Here is a 25,608-nt window from a genome sequence, read left to right as displayed (position 1 = left end):
CTCTTGTAATGTGGCTTTAACTAACGTGTGTTTACCTAGCTTATCGTTAAATGTGACAATAAATCACGCAAATCATACATCTTACAAACACTTTGTTTATATAAAACTATGCAGTCCATGACATTTATTGATCAATGCACTTGTTGTCCAGCTTAATAAAAAAACAAAAAAACTAACTTCACAGAAAAAAAGATGGTCATTTCAATTATGTCACCGATTAAAAAGGCCTTGTTGTTAAAAGCTGATGCGTCATTGGCTTATTGAAAACAAAAAAAAAATATCTGAAACAATATTTATCCACAGTGGAAAACTGTACCTGAATCTTTGTAAAATATAATACCTGAATTTCAATATCACTGAATTCAGATATGATCAAAATCAGTCACACAGTATTTCGGATTTGCATCTTAATGACTAATATCTAAAATTGGTGAAGCATATTTCACTGCTAGCAAGCGCACAACTTCTTTCATGTAATGGAAACATTTCATTTAATCACAATCATTTAAAATTAATGTACAGTGCAGGCTGTGTGGCATTTATAGCCGCCCGTACATTATCTCTCCAGCAGTCTCAGTCCAGACTACAGGGCATGCAGTGACTCCCTGATAGGTCATTTAAGCTCTCAAATAGAACATGACAATCATTTTCTTAAAAAGAAGTTTAAAAAAAATACCTGAATGCTTAGAAATACAATGACAATGTAAAGTAAGATAGATTGGTTTTACTCAAATTTAACATGAGGCGTTGTGTACTACAATTCCCAAAATGATATCGTTTCAAATTAGATTAACATTTTTTTCAGTGAAAACTCAAATGCAATCGACTATATGTAAGGGAGTAATACTACTTTCTTCTACTGGTGTAAAGATGTTAGAATAAAAAGATGTTTGCAGTACATGTTCAGCTCTACACTACACAATAAGTCATGTTCGGACTTTGCACAATGCATGTATACGACCACACATGGGCCGAACAGACACAACTGCTTCATGTTCAGCACATGTAGTCAGTTATCATACAGTCTATTGTCAAATTCAACTTCATCTGAAATATAAAAATAAGGAGGAACCACGTAGCAAAGTATGAACAGAGAAGATTGTGCATGATAACAGTGGTTTCAGTTAGCATGGCTGCTTTGTGTGTTTCGTCTTCAAGGCACAAGAACACTGAGTGCATGTCCAGAAGGGCCCTGGAGTTAAGGTGCATGTGGGCCCTCTGGAGTCTCCTGGGTCCCTCGTTCACAGGGTGATCCGGGAACAGTGGTGCTTGAGCTTGCAGGGCAACACCCCTCGGTTTAGCTGGTAAAACTCCACCAACTGGATCAAGTCAGAGAAGCGTGTGTGACAGTCATCCAAACTGTAGAATACTTCCCCCTCGTCCTCTACCTGCAGTGGAGTATGCACAGAGATACGTGCACACCCACACACGAAGGAATCATGCACAAGAGATAGATGACTTACTAAATGTCCGACTCAAAAGGTGGATGGCGTTTTTGCAAGAATAAAAACAACATTGCATGTCCAAACAGTTGGTTGTACTCACAGGTAAGATCTGAAAGTGTTTGATTTTCTGAATGTGGCACAGCGACAGTACAAATGTCTTCGGGTTGCTTTGGCTGTCTCTCAGAAGAAATACTCTGAATTTAAAAGAGTTAAAAGATTTCTTCTATAAATATATATTACATATATTCTCTTGAAGTCCAGTCTAGTATGGCCTACTAGAGAACATTGCTGTAAACATACATTCAGATGTTGTAAAAATAGAATTCAAACGTTCCTCAAGTCTTCTTAAAATACTCTCTACAATTCATGCATTTTGTAACCACACAATTGCACAAATGCGTTGTCAACTAAAAATGCGACTAATTAAATGCATTTTACATGGAAATAACCAGATATTAACAGAACTACCTGCCTTGTCCTTTTAGAAAAGGGGATATCGCAAAATACCTCAAGCAAATGCTGTAATCCCAAAAGTATATCCTACTAGCAATAAACCTAATGTCTTTTAATGACATAATGCAAAAACAAAAAAACACAATAAGTGCTTACCCATCGATAAGACCCTGTTGAGTGATTAGACGCTGAGCCTCGTCCCGAGACAGTTTGCCGTAAAACCAGGACTGAGCCAAGTGGAGGGCTGAAGCACAAAGAGAAACAATATCTTGCAAATTCTCCATTTCACTCATGCACAGGGAGCAAATCCAAATAGAAGAAGTGTCGCACAGACCTATGTTTGACACCAAGCTCTGTGATGTGGAGGGGCTGCCATGGCTGCTTAGACGGTGGCAGCTCTTCCTCTACAAGAGAAATGAGTTACAGTCACAATATCAGTTGGAGTAATGTAAAGTACTATAATCACAATTTATGAGGTGTTTACAACTGTTGACTTAAGCTTCATTTTGATGTTTTAAGCCACTATATTCCTGAATATACTGTTGAATATTAAAACATACTAAATAAACAAATTCTTATAATGGACATTAACAGATTTTATGTTTGTCAGAGCATTTTTTATATACACTATCTTCTCCATTCATACTTTGCTACATGGTTCCTATAGGTAAATTGTTTACACACACACACACACACACACACACACACACACACACACACACACACACACACACACACACACACACACACACACACACACACACACACACACACACACACACACACACACACACACACACACACACTTTTTATCCTCAGCTTTAAGTTATTGTAATTCTAAGTGTGGAAAGAGAACATAGCAAAGTATGTTTTTCATTGTACGGAGTAACCGTTTGTGAACTGTGCATACGACAAAAGTATCTTGAATGATGACGTTTGAATAATGTGTTCCTCGACACACATTTTTTATGTTTATACGTCAAAAAGTAGATTTTTTTTCACGAGGTGATGCCCTGACTTACCCTCCATGACAGGCCTTCCTCTACAGCCACAGACAGCGCCTCAGATGGGTTCTCAATAACCCGACTCTTTTGGCCAGAAAAGTCCATCGCCACCAGTGAATTCTCTGAGATGCTTCTCTGAAATTATACATCGAAATGTTATTTTCATACAAACTGACTTATTTTTCTTTAATTTATTTCCCAGTTTATTTTGCTTTATTTTCTCATGACAAAATACTGTATGAAGATATTCATTGTATTTCTACAAAATGCTCGAACATTGTTCTTTTTGAGGTTGATTTCCTTTGTATATCGTGGCAGGGGAGTAGTCTGACTTTTGCTGTATCATGGTATTGTATTGCCATCTGGTGGCCGAGTAACGAGACTCCATCTTTACTATTTCTAGATGATGCAGGCCGAAAACTCCATTGAAAAAGGGATTAAGGTGGCTTTGAAAAGAATGACACATAGGCACATTTTAGTCCTTTAAGCTGCCATATAGTGAGTGGCTCACTGCGCACACACACACAAGAAAATTCTTATCAGGATTATCAAGAAGCTTTTAATATTACCCCATTTGTTCTTCTGCCACCTACTAAACTTAGAATGTAAATGAATGGTTAAAGCAGTGTTTATTTGAGCATCTAGGCATTCCCACCCATCTTATAGACTGTGCTTCATGTAGAGATACCCATCATTAACACATATATGTTACTTAAATTTATCAATGCCATTACAGCTTTTTATTACTTTTCAGTGATCATATGAAGCAGTTCTCTCAAAGTAGCATGTTTAGCTAAACCTGTCAAGTAAAGCACAGGAGAATCAGCAGCCTGACCATGCATTTGGCAGATGCATGTACTTTTGTATCTTTCTAGCTAATCCTCTTGGCGAGGCTGTTGGGCAAATATGACCCTCCCGACAGCAGAGAAGAGGTGACGAGTTGTTAAATCTGAGAGCAGCTGATCACTGTGTATTTTTAGAAAGTGAAGAGTTCATGAACATGTCTAAAAGTCAGAAATAGATTGTGTTCACTGCCACAAAAAAAACTCCCAGTAGAGTCTGAGGCTATTCTGAGATACCGACGCCAAAACCCATATTAACACTCTGAAGGTGCCTCATTTGTCCTATGCAATTATATTACTACATTGCCATTTTGGCCCAACATATTTTTAAACGCATGAAGACGTATCTTTAAAGCTGCATTAATTGAAATTAGTCTTTGGCCACAAAGTACAATTTTTAAAAAGTGAGGATATAAGCTTTTAAGGCATTTTCAAGATAGTTGCATGACAATAAAATAAGACCTTTAGCTTACCATTGGTGAAGCTTTTTGTTTCTGGTGTGGCTGAATGAAGTTCTGATACAGTTCCATCCCATACTTTAACAGACAGAAAAAAAGTCAGAAAAAAGTCATTTTAAATTCTAATATTAAATTCTAATATTAAAATATCTATTACATTTTAACTAACAAATAAGTTTTAGTGTTGTACCGAAAAGGGGCAAATAAAGACTTTCATGCTTGACTGTATATTTATAGACCAGCAGGGGAGTGACTAATGCTCTTAAGTGTATCCATCAGATATGCAGACAATGAACACATGCCGCTTCTATAAGGGCTACGAGGGCTAATCCAGCATCATTTAGTAGTTTCTCCTGACCTCCTCCCAAAGCTAAATCTGATTCTAGCACTGACTCAGCATTCCTCCTCTTAGACATCACCAGTCACTGATCAGCGAGCCAACCTTTAACAAGCGCATGGCTGTGATCCAGCAGGTCCTGGTCTGCTCATCATCCGCACACAGCAACTTCAAGTCCCGAGCTGAACTACACTTTGTGGACTGGTGAAAGAAGTTACAAGGAGACAAAAGCTCAATAAACACTCTACTTCTGCTCATTTGGTGCAGTTGTGGTATTTCTAGAAAGTGTTGGTACCTTGACACAGAAGCCATAATCTGTAGGTGCGCCATGTAGTTTTTTGGCTGTCAACACTGTGTAGACATCACTGTCACTGAAATCGGCAATGAACTGGAGATGCCTTGGTTCCTGTTAAACAAGGGAAGTCATCAAAAACAAAAAGCACAGGGAAGATATAAACTTTCATGCAACATCAAATCAAAGTTTTGGGTCTAGTAATTAACTCCTTGACATGTCTGTAAATATGTTCCGTGATGGAGACGCATGTGAAGTCTGTGTTAGTCAGTATTGCATTGTTGCCTCTACAATTCATTTGATAATGTGGTCACTAATGTGACAGTCATTTACTTTTGTAAATGAATTGGACATTAAGCATGCATACTTCTGTGAGAAATTGAAAACTGAACAGTGGATAAATGCCACTTATATTTGAATCTAACCACACTTATTGCATTTTTTTCGGCAGAATAAATATAATACATTTATAGGGGCCTTATTGAGACGGTACGAGCACCATCAATGTGCCAAAGACACATTTCAAAGAAGTAAAACAGGGCACAAAGATTACCATTGTTCTGCTTTCATGTGACGCAGCTGTCCCACTTCCTTATTTAAAGTAACACCTCAGCCGTTAGCGACTGTGTTGACTGACTAGCAGGTTTACCATTCATCTGTGCTCGGACACATTGCTAGAGTAAAAGTGGGCGCTATACCAAAGCCTCCCTGCACCCAACGACAAAAGGTCTACTGTTGTAGGAAATGAAAGCAGTTGAGAAATGGTTGTGTTGGCACGTCAAGTGCCTAGGTATAAGCTTCACTTGTCAGCAGCTTTGCGAATCCTGTTATTGCCTGGATGATATGCCAGCTGACCTAAGGAAAAATCAAGCTCAACCTGTTCCATTGCCCTCTCCAAGCATGTGTGAGGTATATACAGAGGATAAACTGTTGACCCCACAGTGTACCAACAGTACTCCTTTCCAATGTTATTGTAGACATTACAGTGGAACTCCAGAATGTGGATTTAATTCAAGCAAGGGTTCCAGACCAATGTAACGCAACAACACAAACATATCCATATAGGATTGCATGCATCACAGTAGTTTTAAATAACCCATGTTGTATTCTGCTACCGAGTCTTTTAGTTTTACCGACCTTGGAAGTTCCCTTATTGGAGAAATAAAGCCCCGACCTCCGCAGGACAAAATAAAACTTCTTCCAAGATTTCCTGCTTTGCTCTTTGGCATGGAGGTGTCCATGTATCTCTGGACATGTGCTGGAGTTGAGAAAGGTCTGTGTTGGGGAGAGAAATATGTGTCAATAATGGGTCTGTGCAGTTGACTCCTAATGCAAGAACACATTTAGACAGGAGTTTGAGTGCCTCGGAATTGGCACTCAATGGGAGGGAGAGTGTAGTGTAAACTGAAAGAACCTTAATACCTGCATGAGCTTAGAGTGATCCACCACCCCATTGGTTTCACTGGATATGGAGACCATGTGATCTGGGAAAAAGTCCTACAAATGTGAAAACACATGCATTACATTCTTCAGTCTCCTCAACCCACACAGTAGTCAGAATACAGTGGATTGGTTCAAAGAGAGAATGCCCTGAGCCAAAATTATAAGTATGAACCCATCACCATACTCGTAGCATAACGCCATCACAAACTCACCAGGGGTTTCCTGAAGAATTCATATTTAGCGTAATTCTTCCTAAAATACAGCCGACAGTCTGTCTCCATTCCCCAGCCTGACAGCACCTCCATAACAGACTCATGGTCTTCAATGGTTCTCTCTAGTGAGACCAGGAGGACAAGAAAAAGAAAATCAATGACAGGTTTTTTTTCTTCATTTTTCTCTGGATAAAAGTAGTGATAGGGAATGGAATCAGTTGTACTGGTAATCCAAAGTGAAAGATATATGTTTGAATGCTGTAATCTTAATGCAAAGATGGTGGAAATGATTTCTTGACAAAATAGATAACTGCTTTACTTGGAGGCAGTTAGATTATCAACCCTATATCAATGTGTAGCCTCTGGATGAGCGCACAGGTCTCAAGAGAATCAGTTTCTTAAACACAAGTAATTTCCCAGAATGAATTGAATCTACTAAACAACATTTGTTCCAACATTTGTTCAAGTAACTATTCATAATTTACATGGCTGGTAATACAATTGTGGGAAATTGCATACTGTATGCCTTTCTTTGTAAACAGTTTGATTTAATACTCATTTATAGGTAAGAACTTTGCGTGGTCTGCGAAAAGCATCAACTATCCATTGCCTTGATACTGTAAAAACAAGGCATACAACAGCGACTGTGTTGACTGACTAGCAAAAACAAGGATAAAGTGACATTTGTCACTTTATCTAAAAAAGTAAAAATAAATACATGTTTTTTACAATAAAGCAATACCTGGCTTTGATCAGAGAAAACATTGATGACTGGAATAAAACAGATGGATGAATTATGTAATGTTTGCTATAGTGTGAAACTGCAGCAGAGAAATCTTGCATGCAGTCATACTGTCATCCAGCTGATTAGTGTCAATATATCATTGACAGATGTGTGTTTGTCCCCGTTGGCTTATTAAGAACTATATTTAACATCATTCATATACCATTTTTTTTAATGTAAATGGTAATATGCCTTTAACAAACACTTGCATTACAGTACATGTTATATAAGTGGTTGCAACTAACTAATTATTGTGAATAATTACTTCCAATGTTCTGAATGCAAACCATTTCTGTAATAAAATGAAACCCCCTTCACATGGGTACATCGCTTTCAAACAATACACTCTGTAAGAGCTGGTTGTGCTTTAAATTAAAATGGATCAAATTAGCAACAGCAGGTAATGTAGCTTAAAAATGTAGACCTCACAGCAACTTCTTGCATGCGGAGAACAGAAGCATGCATACAATACTAGTAGGGAAGTAAATTGAAGTGAGAGAAATGATACCCAATTGAAGATCATCTTCATAAGTGTATTGCACTTCCTCTCTTTTAATGCAATACCAACAGAGGATAATAGATAATATTATATGCATGGAAGATATATAATTGATGCCTTGCAGTTATAAAGACAGTCCCAACATTTGCCCTCATATTGTACACAATGAGGCACTGAATTGGTTTAAGATGCAACAAAAGACAGTGCTCTGTTCCACTCACATACTGTATATGACAAGTCACCTGCCTACAGCCACCTACCACCACTCCCATCAAATCAAGCAAACCTCTCCCATTGTACCAACAACATTACCATTCATGCTCGTACATACTATCAAATTCGTGCATATTTTGATCAACAACACTTAACAGAGCTGACGCTACATGATATTTAATACTCCCATAACATGTGAGATTTGATTAGGATAATCATTTAGCATGTGTTTTTTACATTTTCACAGAATTATACTATTTATACAGAACACACAATTTTACCTATTCCCAGAAAAGAGATGTGCTCAAAAAGGGTCCAGCTGTGGTCATCAACGCAGTGGTTCTTCAAGACAAACAGCTGGCATATGTCCCGGGCAGTGATGTCACTAGGAACCTCCACTGCCCTGCTCGTATTATCTTCGCTATAAACTTTGATTACCTAAAACAGAAGCATAGAAAAAAACAACTGTTTTAACCTCTCAGCAGGATGGGATACATTTTAGATTCAAGGAGCACAAGCAGAGAGTGTTTTTTTGACTTGAAGTAATGCAATGAAAAGTATTAAAAAGTGAGGCAAAGTATCAGACAATTAAATTAGGTTGACCATCAAACACCAGTTAGGTAGCCTCCGTTTAGAAAATGGTTGTTGATGAAAGTACTACAAAGTAGAGAACAATGTGCAAAGCATGTTCCAGGATGTAAACAACAAATTGAGCTTATGAAATGTACACCAAAAACTTAAATTAATTCATCCGAAAGAAGAACTTACCCCCCTGTTTGGAGCCAAGCAGTGTTCGGAGTTTGTACAAAATCTGAAGCCTGAGTACGGCTTAGTACACAGCATTGCAAAAGAGAGCTTGTCTAAGAAACAAAAGCACACGTCTGACAGCACTGCAAGTGTCAGCTGGGAAGGACCGAGACTCTCTCGCTCTCCCTTGCTCCCCCCCCCCCCTCCACGTCCCTCCCTCTCTCTCTACTGCAGCATAGAGAGAGAGAGTTGAAAGGAGGCAATTAGGCAAAACTGCCTCTTAGCACAGGGCTGTCCCAACTCCACATACTGTATCTGTATTGTTGGGGGTGAACAAACTCTTTTACCACCGATAAGTGTCAAGAAGCCAGAGATCAATCTGCTCATGAACTCGAGTCCCTTCCAGAAATGCACCATACAAGGTCAGATCTTATAACATCTCCGGGATCACTTTTAACATGGCACTAGTCGGAAATGGGAGAGAGAGAGAGAGAGAGAGAGAGTAAGCAGACTTGCATGTCTCGTATAGCCTTCTCTAATGTCACACTTCAGTTTTAATAAACTAGGAAATACTGTGAAAAAGTACATTTTAAGATGTTATGGGTATAGATCTCATACAAAAGAAACAAAATATTCCCGTAGTGTTAAATGAGGTTTCCTGCCATAAGGAATATTAATCTGAATGGCAAAATGCCATTACTTTAACAATTCGATTAAGCCAGCAATGTTACCTATTTAATGTCTGAAAATGCCTGAGAGCACGAGACAGTCACAGGGCTCCAACCCCATCTCTATTTTCATTCACACGCCCATGGCAAGCAGCGCTCCAGCCTGCAAGAGCCCACAGAGCAATTACAAAGGTGCTGGTTAAATGTAATGCTAGTTGGGTCAACTCCAGCTAAAGTTGACATAGGCGGGTGTGCAGAAGGGGTATGGAGGAGCGCAAAGTAAAGACCAAATGACTGTCTTTGTTTTATTTCTATGAGCACTATTGGTAGTTCAAAGCTGGGCAGGGCAAGCCTGCTTCCTTTTGTTTGGAAAAAAAGAGGTGAACGCTCTCCAGCAGGGCCGAGATTTGAGCCCTCAAGGAGCCATCAGTAAATTAGAGCTGTCAGCGATGACGTAATCTCAGTGTAAACCATTTAGTGTTTAATCAGCCAACTTGGAGCCTGACAAGACACATTTATGTGCTTGTGGATGTCTCACAAAGACGAGGGAGTACATTAAACAGATTACTCCTGGAACCTGTGTTTTAATATAGTTAACACTGCAGGAAGATTATATGAAACACTTTAAAAAAAAACAAATCAAAGACAACTACAGCTGAGAACCAGTCAAAAGCATATTCACTTCGAATCATGAAAAGGGATGAATTTGCTCAACTGCTATTCGTAACTGCATCTAATCTGGACTCGTTTAACTGCTGTAAAGAAGTGGCTTCCTGAGAGTTGCCCAAATCAAATCATTCAGATGTCACATTTCACCAGGGATAGAGTAGGGCTTGTCAGTGAGTGAGGAAACCTTTTTGGGGCATTAGCATTGCAGATGTATTTAATGTTTGCAGTACTTAGCACAGATCAACTGAGAGGTTGTGTTGTGTAAACTTTAGTTTGGATGTTGAGAACGCATGATTCCACAATGAATGAATATAAATTAATCTCATTAAGCTACTCACTCAACCACAGCTTGTAAACTCTTCCACCTACAATAGCCACATATGAGCCTTTTACAATCGGAGACAGGGAGAGCAGTTTCCTGTGCCGTCTCCATGGTTACTGTGATAGTATTAATTTTTTGCATAATTATCACAAATTATTTGATGTCAGATAGTGAGTGTTTGGCATAAGGCACCAATATTGTCCTCCCATGGTTTGGCATCAAACACATTTAAAAAGTGAGGATTTTAAATTGGAAGTCTGCGCTCTGCAGGTCAATTTAAAATTACAAATTAACGTAGCAGATGCCAGAGTCATGTAAATATGTTGTTGGTTGTTTCCAAACAAAGAACACATTTCATGTTGAATAAAAAAAGGATGTATATAAAACATGCAGGATTTTACATGCGATTTGTCCAATGATGACATATAAAAGGCACATTTGCATCCATCCATAACACATTGTGAATGCAGTTTATAATGAACACGTTTAATAAGTATCATTCCATACCTCAAACTGTAATTATGCAAACAACTTACTGTATCATTATGCATCATTTCTCATTCATAACACTGAGTGGAAGGTACTGTTAATCATTGTTAAGAGTTTCTAATGAATGGCCAGGCAAAGTAGCGTGCCGTGTACTCTGCTGCCGTCTTTATCAGTGAATACAAAGCTGCATTCATCTGCCAGTAACCCTGATCCAAATGTAAACATGCTTTTACCTGAAAAGCATTCATGTACACCTACGTCATGTCAACCAAGTCCACCTTTTATGTGGCAATAGCTACGTAAAGATTATTGTTCCTCACTTTAAAAAAAAAAAAAAGGGCAAAAGACCACGGTTTCAGCTTTTCAAACCAACAATACGAGTTGGTTGTAAAGTCTTGTTTGCAGACATGATGAAATTAGGTCACTTTTAAATGTACAATGGTATAAAAAGTAAGCCTCATTGGGGAGATATATTAGACAGCAATATATATTATCTTAAATAGTTAAATTTGGATTGGATTGTGTACCATCAGAATGATATAAACACCAAGGGACTTATTATGTTTGGTTGGTTTGGTACTAGCAAGGTTGGTTGTGCTTGATATCGGTCTTAAACTTTATTCTAAAAAAGGTACTTTTAAAATTTTAAATGTTTATTAAAATGTTTGTATTGTTGTATTCCATGTCTATTAGAAAAGGTACCTTTCACTGAGTCAAATTCCTCATATGTTCATTGTACCTGGCAATAAACACATTGGATTCCAATTTAAAGCTCGTCAAAAAGATAGAAACAGTGAAATTTACCGTTGATGACACTTTCAATATGAATATATTTTCATTTCATTGTTGGCCTTGTCAAAAATGGCAGAGGAAACATTACAAAATGTGCTCCAAAGAGGCAGTCAAATCCGCAGTCTGAATTCAGAAACTGATTGACTGTCTTCTGCTGTAGCCAGAAACTGTTTGAAAGCAGTTATTCATTAAAGTAACAAGTACTTAACATCAGTCAGTTAAAAACTAGCAAATAGTTTTTTTCCTACATGAACGTAAAAACAAAACAAACAAACTACAAATGCTCTTGGAAAGTGCAAACCTCCATCAAGGACAAACCTTATTGCACATCCACCCTTGATTTAGACCCACTACACAACACACACACACACACACACACACACACACACACACACACACACACACACACACACACACACACACACACACACACACACACACACACACACACACACACACAAAACAAGAGATGATATTACAGAAGTAACCACTCAATGTATTAACGGATAACTTAAGGACTGCACTTTACCTAAACAAAGGTTGTTAATTAGATATCGAACTACAAATCCCAGCAACACTTCCTCTGCATGAAGCCACAATATATCGGACTGTTGAACGCAGGTCTGCGTTCTGCACCTCAGAGGAGATGTTTATGCGTTGCTTCTCTTGAAGCCTCCGCGGTATTTTAAAACAAAGATGTTATCAAACCCAACAGTGCGGCTCAAACACGGGGAATGAACGACTAGCTAGCGAGCTAACGACAACGGTTAGCCTAGCTGCTAAGTTATTGTACACGCAACAGTGACATAAGAGAAGGTACAGCGTGCTGCAGAAGCTCCACACAACTGTTTTGTTCAATACTTAAACTTCTCAGCGACTTATTGAGCGGCGTAATAATCGCACAACACAACGAATCAATAACATTTGCTGCCAACTTTTTTAATAAATCGATTTTTATCGATTTTATCTATTCGTTGTTGCAGCCCTAATAATGACTAAGATTTATATGTAGTCAGACACTTTAAAGTTAAAAGAATAAACTTGCCACTGCCCTCTGGTGGACAAACAATGAAATGTTTTAAAAACGAACACAACCTTTGACATTTGATAGTCAGCACAACATATGGTGATGAGTGAAGCAGGGGGCAAAACAAAAGAACATATCGTGCTGTATTAAACAACCTTTTATGAATAGCAAAAAAATAAAAATAAAACACGTCTGGATAAAGCAGAATACATTCAGGCATTGAATATGCAGCACTACATATGGTCTTGTGGAACATAAACTCCTCTATTAGACTTTCTTATCTCAAGGACAGGACAGTGTGAGACATTTTGGCAATTAGACCGCTTTGCTTTAACCTTGAACTGCACTCCCACAGCTGCAGCTCTATCGTGTACTGGTGGTGAAGAGGTGGCCTCCAGCATCGTCTATCTAAGAAACCATTAAGAAATGTCCTCACAGTTCGATCCTCATTTTGGAATTTCTCTATAATGGCCAAACCAGGTGCTATTTACGCCTATAGCTCATGGCCCCCGAATATTATCTTAGCACTGGTTCTATGGGTGCTGAAACAGAAATGGACCAATTAGAAAATCAAAGCCAGGATGCGGTTTGCTTTACAGAGCATCCAGTGTGCACCAATGAGCAGATGAATTGCAACAGCAGACAAACGTTATCAGGCTACACAGATAAACACATTGGAAAGCTTGTAGCTACGACTGCTGAGCTGCTGGAAATGATTCTGCAAAATGTATATTCTTTTGGAGTTTGTTGGGATTGAATTTCCATTTGACTCAGGATGGAAAAGATACTTGAGGTGGCTTGATGAATAAGAAACATTTATTATCATCATCATTTGAACATTGAAGCTGTTCCCTTTTATAAAACACCCTATTTATCTTATGCTACCTTTATGGTTCAATAGAAGTCCACATTTCATTGCCCGTTTAAGCTTGGCAGATTCCAGGTCTGTCTGTCGAATATATGAAATATAGGTCGACAGACCCATGTCAAAGTAAACAAAAAGATCAAGACCGAATATGGAAGGCTAGAATCTCTGATTCCATAAGGAATAATAGAGTAATTTTGAAAGGAGAGCACACTGGAGTTTAAGAATTAACATTTATATTGTTGTTAGAAAGTCATGCAAAGCACTACTCCACATACAACCTATTAATAAAGCACTGCAAAGGAATATTCTCTTTACGTGTGGGCTTGCTTTGTTCAGCATTCATGCATTTTACATGACAGTATATTTTCAAAGGTCATGTAATTAGTAAATTGTTACTTTAAAAGACCACCTTGTACCATTAAATGCCACGTTGCATCAGTGCGTGTGAAAGATTAATTCCAAAAACATGCTTCGCACGTATTAAACATAACATTTTTGAATAACCCAGTGTGAATCCCAGTGCATGTTCAGCTAGAGCAAGTAACAGCACATATATATGATTGTTAATATAACATTTATGAAGACGACCCCTTGTTGTACACACAGCGAGCCTTTTTAGAGTGCTCACATGATGTTGATAGCGCCATCTAAAATGTTAAACACAAACAAAAGGCAGCTCTTCACTAAAACAGAGGAACAACGGAGAAGAGATGCGCGTAAGATTCCTACCCGCTTCTGCAGACAAAGTGGTGTGATGGCAGGCAAAGTGACTCTTCTCGCATGGAAATTCATGCTTCTGCCTTAGGTGCAAAATTAACTAAGCGATACGTACATAGTAACTGAAAATACGAATAATGTACGAATTGTAGTAGTAACAATGATCAATAATATAGTATACAGCACTTAATGGTAACCTTTTTGGAAGGTATACAAAAACTTTTAGCATGACATCCTTCACAATGAAAGTGTGAGAAACTCAGTCACGCCACCTCCCTACAACACAAACTCCTCCTTCGGCCTTGGGATTGTAAAAGCGTTTTCCTTTTCTTTTTTAGAAAGGCAGTTTAAATAAACAGAAAAATATGGATTTTCTCATCCGTTAGAATGCTACTGTAAAATAGTTGGGATCAAAGTAATACATTCTGTCTGGTAATAACATTAAAAAAAGCAAAATAAGCTGATAAAGTCCATGTAACATATTGTTTCATACTTTGTAGCCAGACAAGCTCGCTTTTAGTCTCAGAAGTAAAATATATTTCACAAAAAAAAACAAAAAACATTCATAAGCATAGTCATAAAAATGTTGCATTGTAATAAGTTGTCAAATCTATGTGCGCTGATATTAATAAAGAAAAGTGATCAATAAACAAGTCCACAGTTCAAACGTTTAGATAATTAGAAACTGAAAGAGGGAAGTCAAAAAGAAATTAAAAAAGGGTATACTTGCAAGACAGTTAGCCTCTTCCTGCAAATACAATGAAACTGAGCCGTTGTATACATCAGGCCCCACAATATCTATTTATTGTCTTATTAGTTTAAAAGTATCACTAATTAATTACAATTACATTTTAGTCTTATTGTCTCAAAAATGTACTGAAAATACTGTAGTGTTTGTTGATATTTATAAACTGCTTTGACAATACTGCATTTAATATGATCAGGCCTTTTAGGCTCTTTGAGTGAGTGAGTGAGTGGTCCAAAAAAGCCTAGAGATTTAATTTACAATTCACATCTGTTTTACTGTAAGACAAAGATAACTTGTAAATATAAGTGTGTCATCTTTATAAGACAGTCGCATTTTTAAAAACAAAAAATCAATGTCAAATGAAACACATTTTTAAAAAGGTTGACAGTTATAGTTGTGAATCGTTTGCCCCTATTTTAACATTAAAATGCACCTAACCTTCTACTGGTACTTCAATAAAGTAGTCTTTTCAGAAATTACATGAGCACAATTATGCACAAGTGCAAAAGATGGGAGGGTGTCATTTTTATAAAACTGAGTGCATTTATATGGGAGAGAGTCACAGACCACAAGGAGCCTGAAATTAATTGTCTGATGAAGACCACACACGGGTACAAACTCAGTCAGCCCTGCTATGGTAATACTGTACTCATTCATATATTATATGAACCAGATAGATAGAGATAAATAGAAATAGAGAGGTACATGTAGATATATGTATATACACATGCAAGTTTGTATGCTGTATATTAGTTGTGATGTGAAAGCTGTCAGGATGTAAATACTTTGGGTCAGAGAGGTAAAGCAGCCATGTTGTAAATCATTCAAAGCTACAGTACACAATAATCTGTACGCTGCATTTCAAAATGTGCATATTTCTTTTATCTCCTCACCAGCACCAAATCACTGTCTAACAGTTCAACTCATGAGAACCTCCCACAACATGCTTCATGTGTATCTGGAAACACGGGACACTGGCTTGTAAGAGCGCAGACAAGCAGACGCTGCCAGTTATCACACAGCTAAAATGAATTGGAATTAATGGAGCCAGCGTGATAACAGAGTCTCCACAACTCCCATAACAAAGCCAGCTCCAGACACATTGTCCTTGACCACAGTTGATTCAATGAAGACCCCTTGCAGGCTTTGTCAAAGTAGCAAGACTGCAACAAGAGCAGCAGTGATGCATTTATGTTGGTATGGATCGTACAAACACCTCTGGCTGGCTGAAGGAGGGGAGGAGGTGGAGAGATATATAGCAGTATCCATCTGTAATAGCCAGTCATGTTACAATCTTATCTACTGTAAACTTTTGTTCCCTGAATTTAGCCTTTCAGTCAATGCCTCCTGCCCTAAAAACAGCACTTAACCTTGAAAAGGTCTTTAGCAAATACTGGGGGGAATTAAATGAGTTTTTAGATGTTGAAACAAATGCATGTAAATGTTACTGCTGTTGAAACGTGAGTCCGAGTCCAGTGACAACTGTTGGACTTCTAGTCCTGTTCAGGCCTCTCAGTCCCCTTACTGTACTTTGTATTTTCATGCATCGTTTGCCTTGCTATCAAACCAATTGCACTTCAAGGACAACATTTGTAATATTACTCAAACCAAACCACTGTTAACTCAACAGATGCTGAAATTCAGACATGAAGTCCTAAAAGAGTCAAGTAGCATAAAATGGAAATACTCAAACAAATTTCCCATGATATATACAGAATGATTGAGTGGTTGGTATTAATAGCAAAAGGTAAAATTGAGAAAATATAAAGTCTCTTCCATGGAACATGGCAATCCTATAATATTTCTACAGTAAATACATAGAGATCCTATAGTTCCGGAAATCTTTGTTAAGACTAAGCGTCTATCAAAACCAAGCATCAAACCCCGTAAAAGGTGCAAATAAAATGATTGTGATTTTGGACTCTACAAAATAAATTGAATAAAAACATTTTAGATCACCAAAAAATATAATTTGATCTCACGACTGTCCATGTGAAAGGCGTAAAATAGACTGAGATGCATGCCTCTAACATCAGATGACTTCCCACACACAGTTAAACTCAAGGAATGAACGCTTTGTTCAGAGACTACAGCAGGACTCTTTATTTTAACTCCTCTGCTGCTCACATTGAACTACTGCGTAACAATGTTTTTTTAAGTCTTCAATGACAAATCAAATGTTGATAGTTTAGAAAATTCAAATGATAAATCTGATATGGCTTGAGTGGAGATCTGTTTGATCAGTAAGCAGCTTTCAGACACATGATTAGGTAGCAGAATGGAGAGAACATGAATAAATGTTTTATATTATATTAAATGAGACCCTGGGGGGCCCATTATATCTGCTGTAGAGGAGAGGCTGGAACGTGAAGTGAAGAATGCAGACATAAAGCATGCTGCATCTGAAATAACATCTCTATAGGGGCAGGCATTTCCTCTGAGTCATATGGCTGAACTGAAAACTCAACACCGTCTGGAAACTGACTGCCTGTGCGCTTCTTGTTTCTGATCTGAGCCTAAGCATGACTGCTCACTATATTCCTGGAGAGAGTAGGCCTTGCCAGATACTTTCTCAATACATCATGAAGATTTGCCATTTCTTACATGACGTTATGCTCAAAGCCAGCTGATGTTGCAATATCAAACGATATCAAACATGGAAAACAATAGGAAACATGGAATGGTCTTCACAACAACTAACTCGTAGCATGACACACTTTTCTATACAAAATATATTTATATCTTCAGGTCCTGCTAAATGTTGCGTATGAACGTATGTATGTTTGTATGTATATGCAGTGGCATTGTGTTGTGGCTTAGCCAATAGTGTTTGAAGCTGAACCCTGAGAATTTCTAGTGGGCATTTTCCTCAGGTCCAACTCAAAAGTGCAGAAGGATCTTATTTCACAAAGCAAATCAACAAATGTCTGTTGTATGTATGAAACAGCTGAAGTAGTTTGACACATTCTGACCTACTCACCATGCAAAAAAAAAATCTGTTATCTTAATCTATTGTATGAATAACAACGTATATTCATGCAACCGACAAGACCCCGTCTTTATATGCATTTCAAATGTTTTTATCTAAAGCTGTTGGCGTGGCAGTAAATCCAAGTTTCTCAACGACCTCATGTGGCAGTAACGGAAATAGTCCATGAAACTGCAAACACAAGGCCAACATAGAGCTTGGATAAACTAGTGTCTTTACATGTTTAATAGCTTAAATGCCTGTGTAGAACAAAGCAATGTCACGCAAAAGGTATTGCCACAATTCAGCAAAGCTAATAAAATAAACTGCAGTAAAAAAGTCAGCCAGACACTGATTGGCAAATTCACACAGAATGCATACACTGATAGCACCATGCATTGTGCATCAATTGCAACCTCTATCTGTCCTGTGTCAAGGTTGGATTTACAAAAGATATTTAAATGATATTACAAAAGCACACTCATGAGGTTTTGTAGGTCCACATATCTGGAACAAGGTCACTGAAAGCTGCAGATACCCTCAGCTCATTTAAATCCAGGTTTAAGACATTTCTGTTTGCGGTTGCCTTTAATTGAACCAGACTCAATTGCTGCATCTCATTACTGCATTTCATTTCTTAAACTGCACTGCAACTTTTATTCATTTTCTTCACTGTTTTTAAAACATGCATCATGTTTTGCTTTTGATGGTTTCATGTGAAGCACTTTGAATCACCTTGTTGAAATGTGCTATACAAATAAATTTGCCTTGCAGAATGTAAGTCGCCCCATTTTTGTGTCTGATTGCAGATATCCATGTGTGCAAAAAAGAAATGTTGCATTTGTGCCATGAACACGATAAGAAACAAGAACAATGACAGAGATAAAAATAAAAAGTACCAATTTAAACATGACAGAGAAAGTGACTTTTGTATTTCATTCTGTCAGTATAAATGTTTTTCAGTTACCACCAACTCATAAGATACGCGCAAATAGCAGAGAAGCAACAGGACAAGATCTGCTTAGCAGCACATTTAGGGCAGCCTTTACAGTTTCTTTTTGTTTTATTTGTGCAATCGTTTGTGAATTCTACCCTGCATTTTTTTTCATTACAAGGATTAAAGCACATTAAAATACATGAGAACAGAGTATTCGAACACTACTGATAGTCATTGGTAACTAATAAGGTCTGTAATTTCAAGCTTTCCTATGAGGCATTGCTTTGAGCTGCCCCCTGCTGCTACACATGCACAAACACACAAAAACTTGAAATCAACTTTAGCATAAAATCCACATCCAGGAAATATCTAGTGCTTGACAGACCAAACTAATTTAACAGTCCTGGATAATGTATAGACAAAATCCCTTTACCCAACATCACCCATCACGCTGTGTTGGAGCGCTCTTGTTTACCCTTTAGAAACATGCTCTTTTGAAGTGCACCCATAATTGTTAGCTTTCCAGCATGATGTTAGCTTTCCAGCATGATGAATGTGCTCTTTTTTATAATAACAGCCTTTTTCATGATGTGTATTCTATAAGCAGATAATTGCCAATCCACACAGCCCTATTCAACCAATGACCTAATGTGGTAGTATAAATCAATTCCCCATTAAGGACCAATACATCCACCGTGTAGGAGACACTAAGCAATAGCGTACATGTGAATTTAGGGTGACTCTTTATTTGATCATTTGGTGATCAACGTAAGAAGCAAAAACTGCCAAAATTAACTCAATCTAGATTAGAGAAGCTTTGCCAGTAACAGCAGGTACTTACGCACATCCAGTAGTGCATTACAAATCACACACCTTATGTGAAAACAAATGTAATGTCAACTGAGCGGCTGTTGGGCACTAAGCCAGGTATTTTCTGGGTAAACCAATCAGTTATATGCCAATTTTAAGTGCAATGTCTACAGTTGGTGTCACAAGCATTGCTATTGTTTTTATGTTAATTAGTGGCCACTGTATGAAGTTAGTAGTAACATTGTGTGTGTAGAATGACTGAGTATGTTGACTTATCTTTTCACTGCAATCAATTTACAGACTAACACACTATATGCCCTGAAGTATCAGATAAATCACAAGCTAAACATTTCCTGCAGTTGTTTCTGGCACTTGTTCCTATTAAAGTAAATAAAGCATAACTATGCTGCCTGAGGTAGCACATAAAAAAAAGTAACAAAAAGGCTTTTGTAGCTTTTTATAAAAGGCCTCTTTAAGTCAAAAACACCCTCTAGTACTGTAAGCGGGAACACTCACCTGAGTTGCACTATTTTTGGTCCATGGTAATAAGCATTCAGAGACGAGGGGGGAGAAGGCTGAGGCGATAAGCTCAGGGTGAGGGTTTGAAACAGGGAAAGGGAATGACTTCTCTCCCTTTTGATTGCTCCTCAAGGACAAAAAAAAAAGAAAGGAAAAAGGAGATGCTGAATAAAATGTAGCAAGCATTGTCCACAACGTTTTTAAAATAGACAAATATAACAGGCTGAAATTGTGTATGTCGAGTAGAAAATTATGCACACTGAATCTAAATATTCTATTTAATTACTTAAAGATACAGCAGCTTTAGTAAAATGTTAGATCAAGCAGATACAGAATAAAGTTTGTAAAACTTATGAAGAAAGTGCAGTGGAAAATCAAGCTTTGAAAAAGATCAATACAAATAATGAATTGTCCCCATATTTTGCCTGTCAGTCGGTCCAGACTGCAAAATCATAACGATGCATTAAGACCTTATGGGAGACTTTATGCGAGATTTTGCAACTCACTTTGTAGGTGATACACTTACACAAGGCTGTCTGTCCTGCTCTCAACGAGAGACTACGACACACCTCACCATCTATCAGACTGTTGATAAGATAAAGCTTGGATGAGCTGCCTCTGATGCAACAGCTAACAGACACAACAAAAAAAAGCACTTGAACTGGTGGCTGGAGGAAAGTAAGCCATATTATACATATTTTGTTGTCATAATCTCAAAATATTACAATTGTATGTCACTTATGAATCCCTCAGTATGAGGTGCATCTTCAAACGTTTGGTAGTATAGTAGCCAGGATATTTAGCCCTTTATCTATTTGCATGTTTTGATCTAATATCTGAGGCAATTGGGGATGGGAGGTGGAGGTGAGGGTGGGGGGGGGTGAAGGTCACCTAAAACACCATATTCAATTATCACGTTAAGATAAGAGTTAGCTTTCAGCACACTTGGAGGCCTGAGTTCCTGAAAGGTGCTGATCTCTGACTGACACTTTCTTTGCTCAGTAAACATAGCAGTTACTGAGTTACTAATTATTTCCCACAAACAGGTGCTTGATTTGATTCCAGGTATTTAACTGCACTGGAATAAAACATTACACTCCATTGACAGCTGCATTGGGGTCAAGCTCATTGTGTTTTCAGGTACAAAGTCTACCCAACAGCTTTCCAATAGACGCTTGTGTCCCAGTCTTGCAAATACAAAGAGTGTACTATTCTTCTGTGGGGCTGCTAACATTGTTTAGTGTTGAGTAGAAAACCATACATTCAGTTTTAGTGCAACGTAATTTAGTTTGAATTGAATTTTATAAACAGACTAGTGTCATTTATGGCAAGTAAAAAGAAAAATGAACCTAACCTGTTCCCCTTGCTGAGCGTAGTCCTGATCTTCTGGGAATTTGAGGTTGGTAACAGAGCTCGTGAAGGGTTGAGGGCTGGGCTGGGAAAGCCACTCACATCACCCTTACCACTCTGAAAAATCTCTTCGAGGCTTCCAGAAGTGTGTATTCCATCCAGTGAGTTATTCATATCACTCATGTGGGCCGGCTAAATCCAAGGCATCATCTGGAGCAGAGAGAAGAGAGGTTGGACTGGAGTGTGCAGAGCAGTTAAAGCAATCTGGCGGGGCTCCTCTGCTTACACACCCCTTCACACACACCCACACACCACCCACCCACCCACCCACACACCTAATTTGTTCAGCCTTGCGTCTTGTTAATATTGTGCTTGAATGTCCCTGCATTCGTTTTGGTTACCTTTGCAAGCTGGAAGCAGAAAATGTGCATACAAAGGACACTTGCACAAAAGGAGGTGTATTTAGCTCCATAATGATTCTGTGTGGGACACCAGAACTATACAACTTTTGTCATGGACTTTGCACAGTGATCTTAATTGCACTTTAAACTCAGTGTATTGTAGAACATATGTGGTTGCACAGAGTAGCCAGCCAAGCAGATTGGCTGTGTTATGTGGGCTGTGTCATTCAGTGACAGGCTCTATGTGGGGGATGGTTGGGATGATAACATCTTTCTGAAAGGTAATGTGTAACAGACTCTGACCAGGGGAGAACAGGCTACTGGAGATACAGACTACAGAACAGGCAGCATGGGGTTAAAGCAATACCTCACTACATTAACAGAAGTCCAGGCTAACTTGATTACTTTGGTAAATATGACAAGCTGGTGCAGTGGTCAAACCCCAGTTGATTTTATATTCAGAAGAAAAAAAATACAGAGTAAACAGTAAATGGAATGATAAAAGCTGATGAGATAATTTTCACGAATTAAAAAGTTTTCAACTGGTAAATCGGTAGACTGATACAAGGACAAGAAACTCCCGACAGCATTAAATGGCCAGAAATAACCCATAGCCTGAAACACCTTTTCGTATCAGTCAATGCAAATGCTAATTACATTGGTATATGATGAACGCCAAATTCATTTTAGGAACTTAATAGTGTTTCACAGAACTGTATGACAAAGTTAAAAAAAAAGGGATTAATGTAGTAGTTATTTAACTGCATTAATTACTATATTGACTCCTAATATTGACCGATTGGTTGGTCGCCCTTTTCCAGAAAGACAGAAAAGAAAGTTGTGTGATCATGGCTATATACGGGCCACCTGTATATAGTCTTTTTGATTATTTTTTACTGTAACACATTTGGGATTCAGTTTTACACATTATTTCTTAGACCCCTTTATTTCTGCTACTAAACCAATACTAACTATTAATCATTAAGTTACTTATTGTGTCTTAAATGATCCATAGATTATGTTTGAATATAATAAATTATATTATTTATGATTTTCACCCTGTTGGACATTGAATGAGATGAGCAGTTTTGGACCCATTGTATTTTTCGTAAGTGCCAAATATGACATAATGGACACAGTCTAATGAGGTTGCTACCAATTGGCCACATCGGCTTTAGATTTTTGAGCACCAAGAGTGACTACACTTGGTTAGCTGCCTTGCCAGAGAGCTGATGGCCACAGCATTTACAATGTTGTTCTAAAATTAAATTAAGATTAAAAAAATAAAAATAAAAAAAAGACAAGAAATGTGGGGTACCAACTCATTCACGCCTAATCACTCTTCTTTAGTCTTGGAGTCATGTCAGTCAAGTCCATCCGGCAGGCCATCCCTAAGCATAGCATGGACAAGGAGATGGTGAAAACTGGGTATTCCACCTGGCTATCACAGTGGTGGCCAACCACCTGCGGCTTCTGGGTGTCCCCCCATCACTACTATAACAACAAGTAAGACCTCAGTTTCATCTAAGAGGTTAGATCTGGTGAAGACCTGCCTCAGGCTATGTTATGGTAGCTGTTGCATAACTGCCCTCTACAACAAGGACAATGAACATCACTGCTTTATAGTACCAATGGAGCACCCAGAAGATTTACAAACTGTGCCGCAGCACACCAGTTTGCTGTTATAGATCGCCAGGTGTGCCGTGGGAAACTGTCCAATTTAATTAAAATTGGTCAAAAAAAATATTTAGTTGCTGAAAATAATTGTCCATTAAGCGTAATACTCTTCCATGCCAGTAGTGCAATAATTGCCCGGCATACATGTAATATTATGCTACAATGTAACAGTTTGTAACTTTTTTGGTTGTTGGTGTGCTATGAGATTTTTTATTGGAGAAAATGTGCCGCAGCTCAAAAAAGGTTGAAAAACACTGCTATAAAGTACTGTCTGTAGCGTCCATCTCCCTCAGAATTTACTTTTATGAAAGGAACTCAACAAAACTAAATCACAACTGTTGGAAATTTGCTGCAGTTTATGGCTTCCAATCATAGTTCAAACAGCACCCCAAAGCACCTTGTGACTCATCCTTTCCCTGTCTATCCACCAAAGTCTTGGGATCCCTGGTGATGTTCCTAACCTACAAATATAGAGCAGGAGGGGTTGTATCACTGGCTTATTGAGCCTCTAAGAGTGAAGTAAGGTAGTCAGTCTAGCTGGAATCGTAATTGAAAGCAGAAATGTCTGACAGTTCCTCCAGACTAGGAAGAACTGTTATATCATAGTGGGCTTTATGGATGATCGGCATGCTTGACATCGTCTCTGTGGCTTAAAGAATGAAAAGTTATATGCTGTGGGTCTACCAATTGATCTTGAGTGGCACAACTCAGACATAATTGTTCATGCAAAATAACATCATGAGTTCAAGTCAAGCCACAGCTGTCCAGTTCAGCTCCATGCACCCTGTCCATCTATTGACAAGGAACGGTTACTACTGAGTGCACTCTTGGCGCAACTGTTGGCTTATTTAGAATGCAATGGAGTGATTCATAGCAGCTGTTGGAAACTGCAGGGAGAGGGTGGTTGGATTAACACTTGTGCTGCAGCAGCTTCTTTACAGACAAAAGCCATACTAGCCCATTCATATTGCGAGACAGCAGTGATCATGTCACTTCTCACAGCAGCAATTATTTAGTGCATTATAAATTGCTGCAACTTGCTGCCATTTCTCACATGAAATCCTTGAGCATGTTATTCAAGTTGTGGAGAAGATATTGCAATACACTACCAATGTGTTTTATTTTTCTTACTTTTTTGAGAGCAGCAGTAGTTTTGAAGCAGGCTCCTGGGTTACATGCCATTTTAAAAAGCCCAAACATTTTCTTTTTAATGACATACTGAGGTCATGACATCATCTTGTCCCTGAATTGCTAAAGGAACAAGGGAAATGCAGGCAATGCAATTTGTTTCGGAAACAAGTTCATTTATGTCTTTGCAACTGGCAGTGCTATAGGAAAAATCAATTGTGCACAACAACAAAGTGGTCATCTTCATGCACACGACAAACATCCACAGGCAGTCTATTATAAACACTGAAGGTGTCGAATTCAACACTTTGGTTAACACAGTGAGACATGTCGCTAGCACGTGTATGTTATGGTATTTGGAATGAAAAATGGAGGACAGTTGAACAATGTTCACATTTAATTAGCTTTATAAAGATAAATGTATAGAGTTCATACATTCCGGGGATTCCATTCGAAAACGTTTGGGATAAAGCGAGGACTTGATAAGAACTGTACGCGTATCATTGCAAAGTTTGAGAAAAGCAACGTTAAGGTTACGCACAGTCCTGGTGCGCATTTTGCGATAATTCGTCATAATAATGACTCATTTTCATTTCAAATCATTAACGTTGATACGAAGGTAAACATTTTACAGCCGGGAGGGTTCCTGCTCCCTCCACAGCAGCTTGAACCGACTAAAAGCCACTTCACTTCGATCACGTGAACGTTTAAAACGTGGACTTGTTTTTAAAGCCGTGCTTACCTCGTGCCTCTGAAAGTGGAGTTCCCAATTCTAAATGAGTGAGCTGA

General features: G+C 38.3%; 1 protein-coding gene across 2 annotated transcripts; it reads right to left on the bottom strand.

Annotated features, from left to right (window-relative positions):
* Positions 1-122: 122 nt before the first annotated feature.
* grb14 (growth factor receptor-bound protein 14) lies at positions 123-14,507 on the bottom strand. Of its 2 annotated transcripts, none has more exons than XM_068572365.1 (13): positions 14,294-14,507; positions 8,264-8,420; positions 6,487-6,608; positions 6,254-6,328; positions 5,969-6,106; positions 4,835-4,945; positions 4,645-4,740; positions 4,218-4,280; positions 2,921-3,037; positions 2,233-2,302; positions 2,055-2,142; positions 1,546-1,639; positions 123-1,388 (listed from the first exon to the last, which is right to left on the bottom strand). In XM_068572365.1, exons 1-13 carry the CDS (start codon positions 14,354-14,356, stop codon positions 1,242-1,244), a joined length of 1,341 nt encoding a protein of 446 aa, XP_068428466.1. In that variant the 5' UTR covers positions 14,357-14,507; the 3' UTR covers positions 123-1,241. The 2 variants fall into 2 exon arrangements, with proteins under 2 accessions (XP_068428466.1, XP_068428465.1); XM_068572364.1 differs by lacking the exon at positions 14,294-14,507 and adding an exon at positions 8,751-8,858.
* Between the last annotated feature and the right edge of the window lie 11,101 nt (positions 14,508-25,608).

The sequence above is a fragment of the Clinocottus analis genome, unplaced genomic scaffold, assembly GCF_023055335.1.
Source record: "Clinocottus analis isolate CAN_PGR_092001 unplaced genomic scaffold, fCliAna1.0.p SCAF_12, whole genome shotgun sequence".
Taxonomy (NCBI): Eukaryota; Metazoa; Chordata; class Actinopteri; order Perciformes; family Cottidae; genus Clinocottus; species Clinocottus analis.
This window is presented reverse-complemented; position numbering and strand designations above follow the sequence as displayed.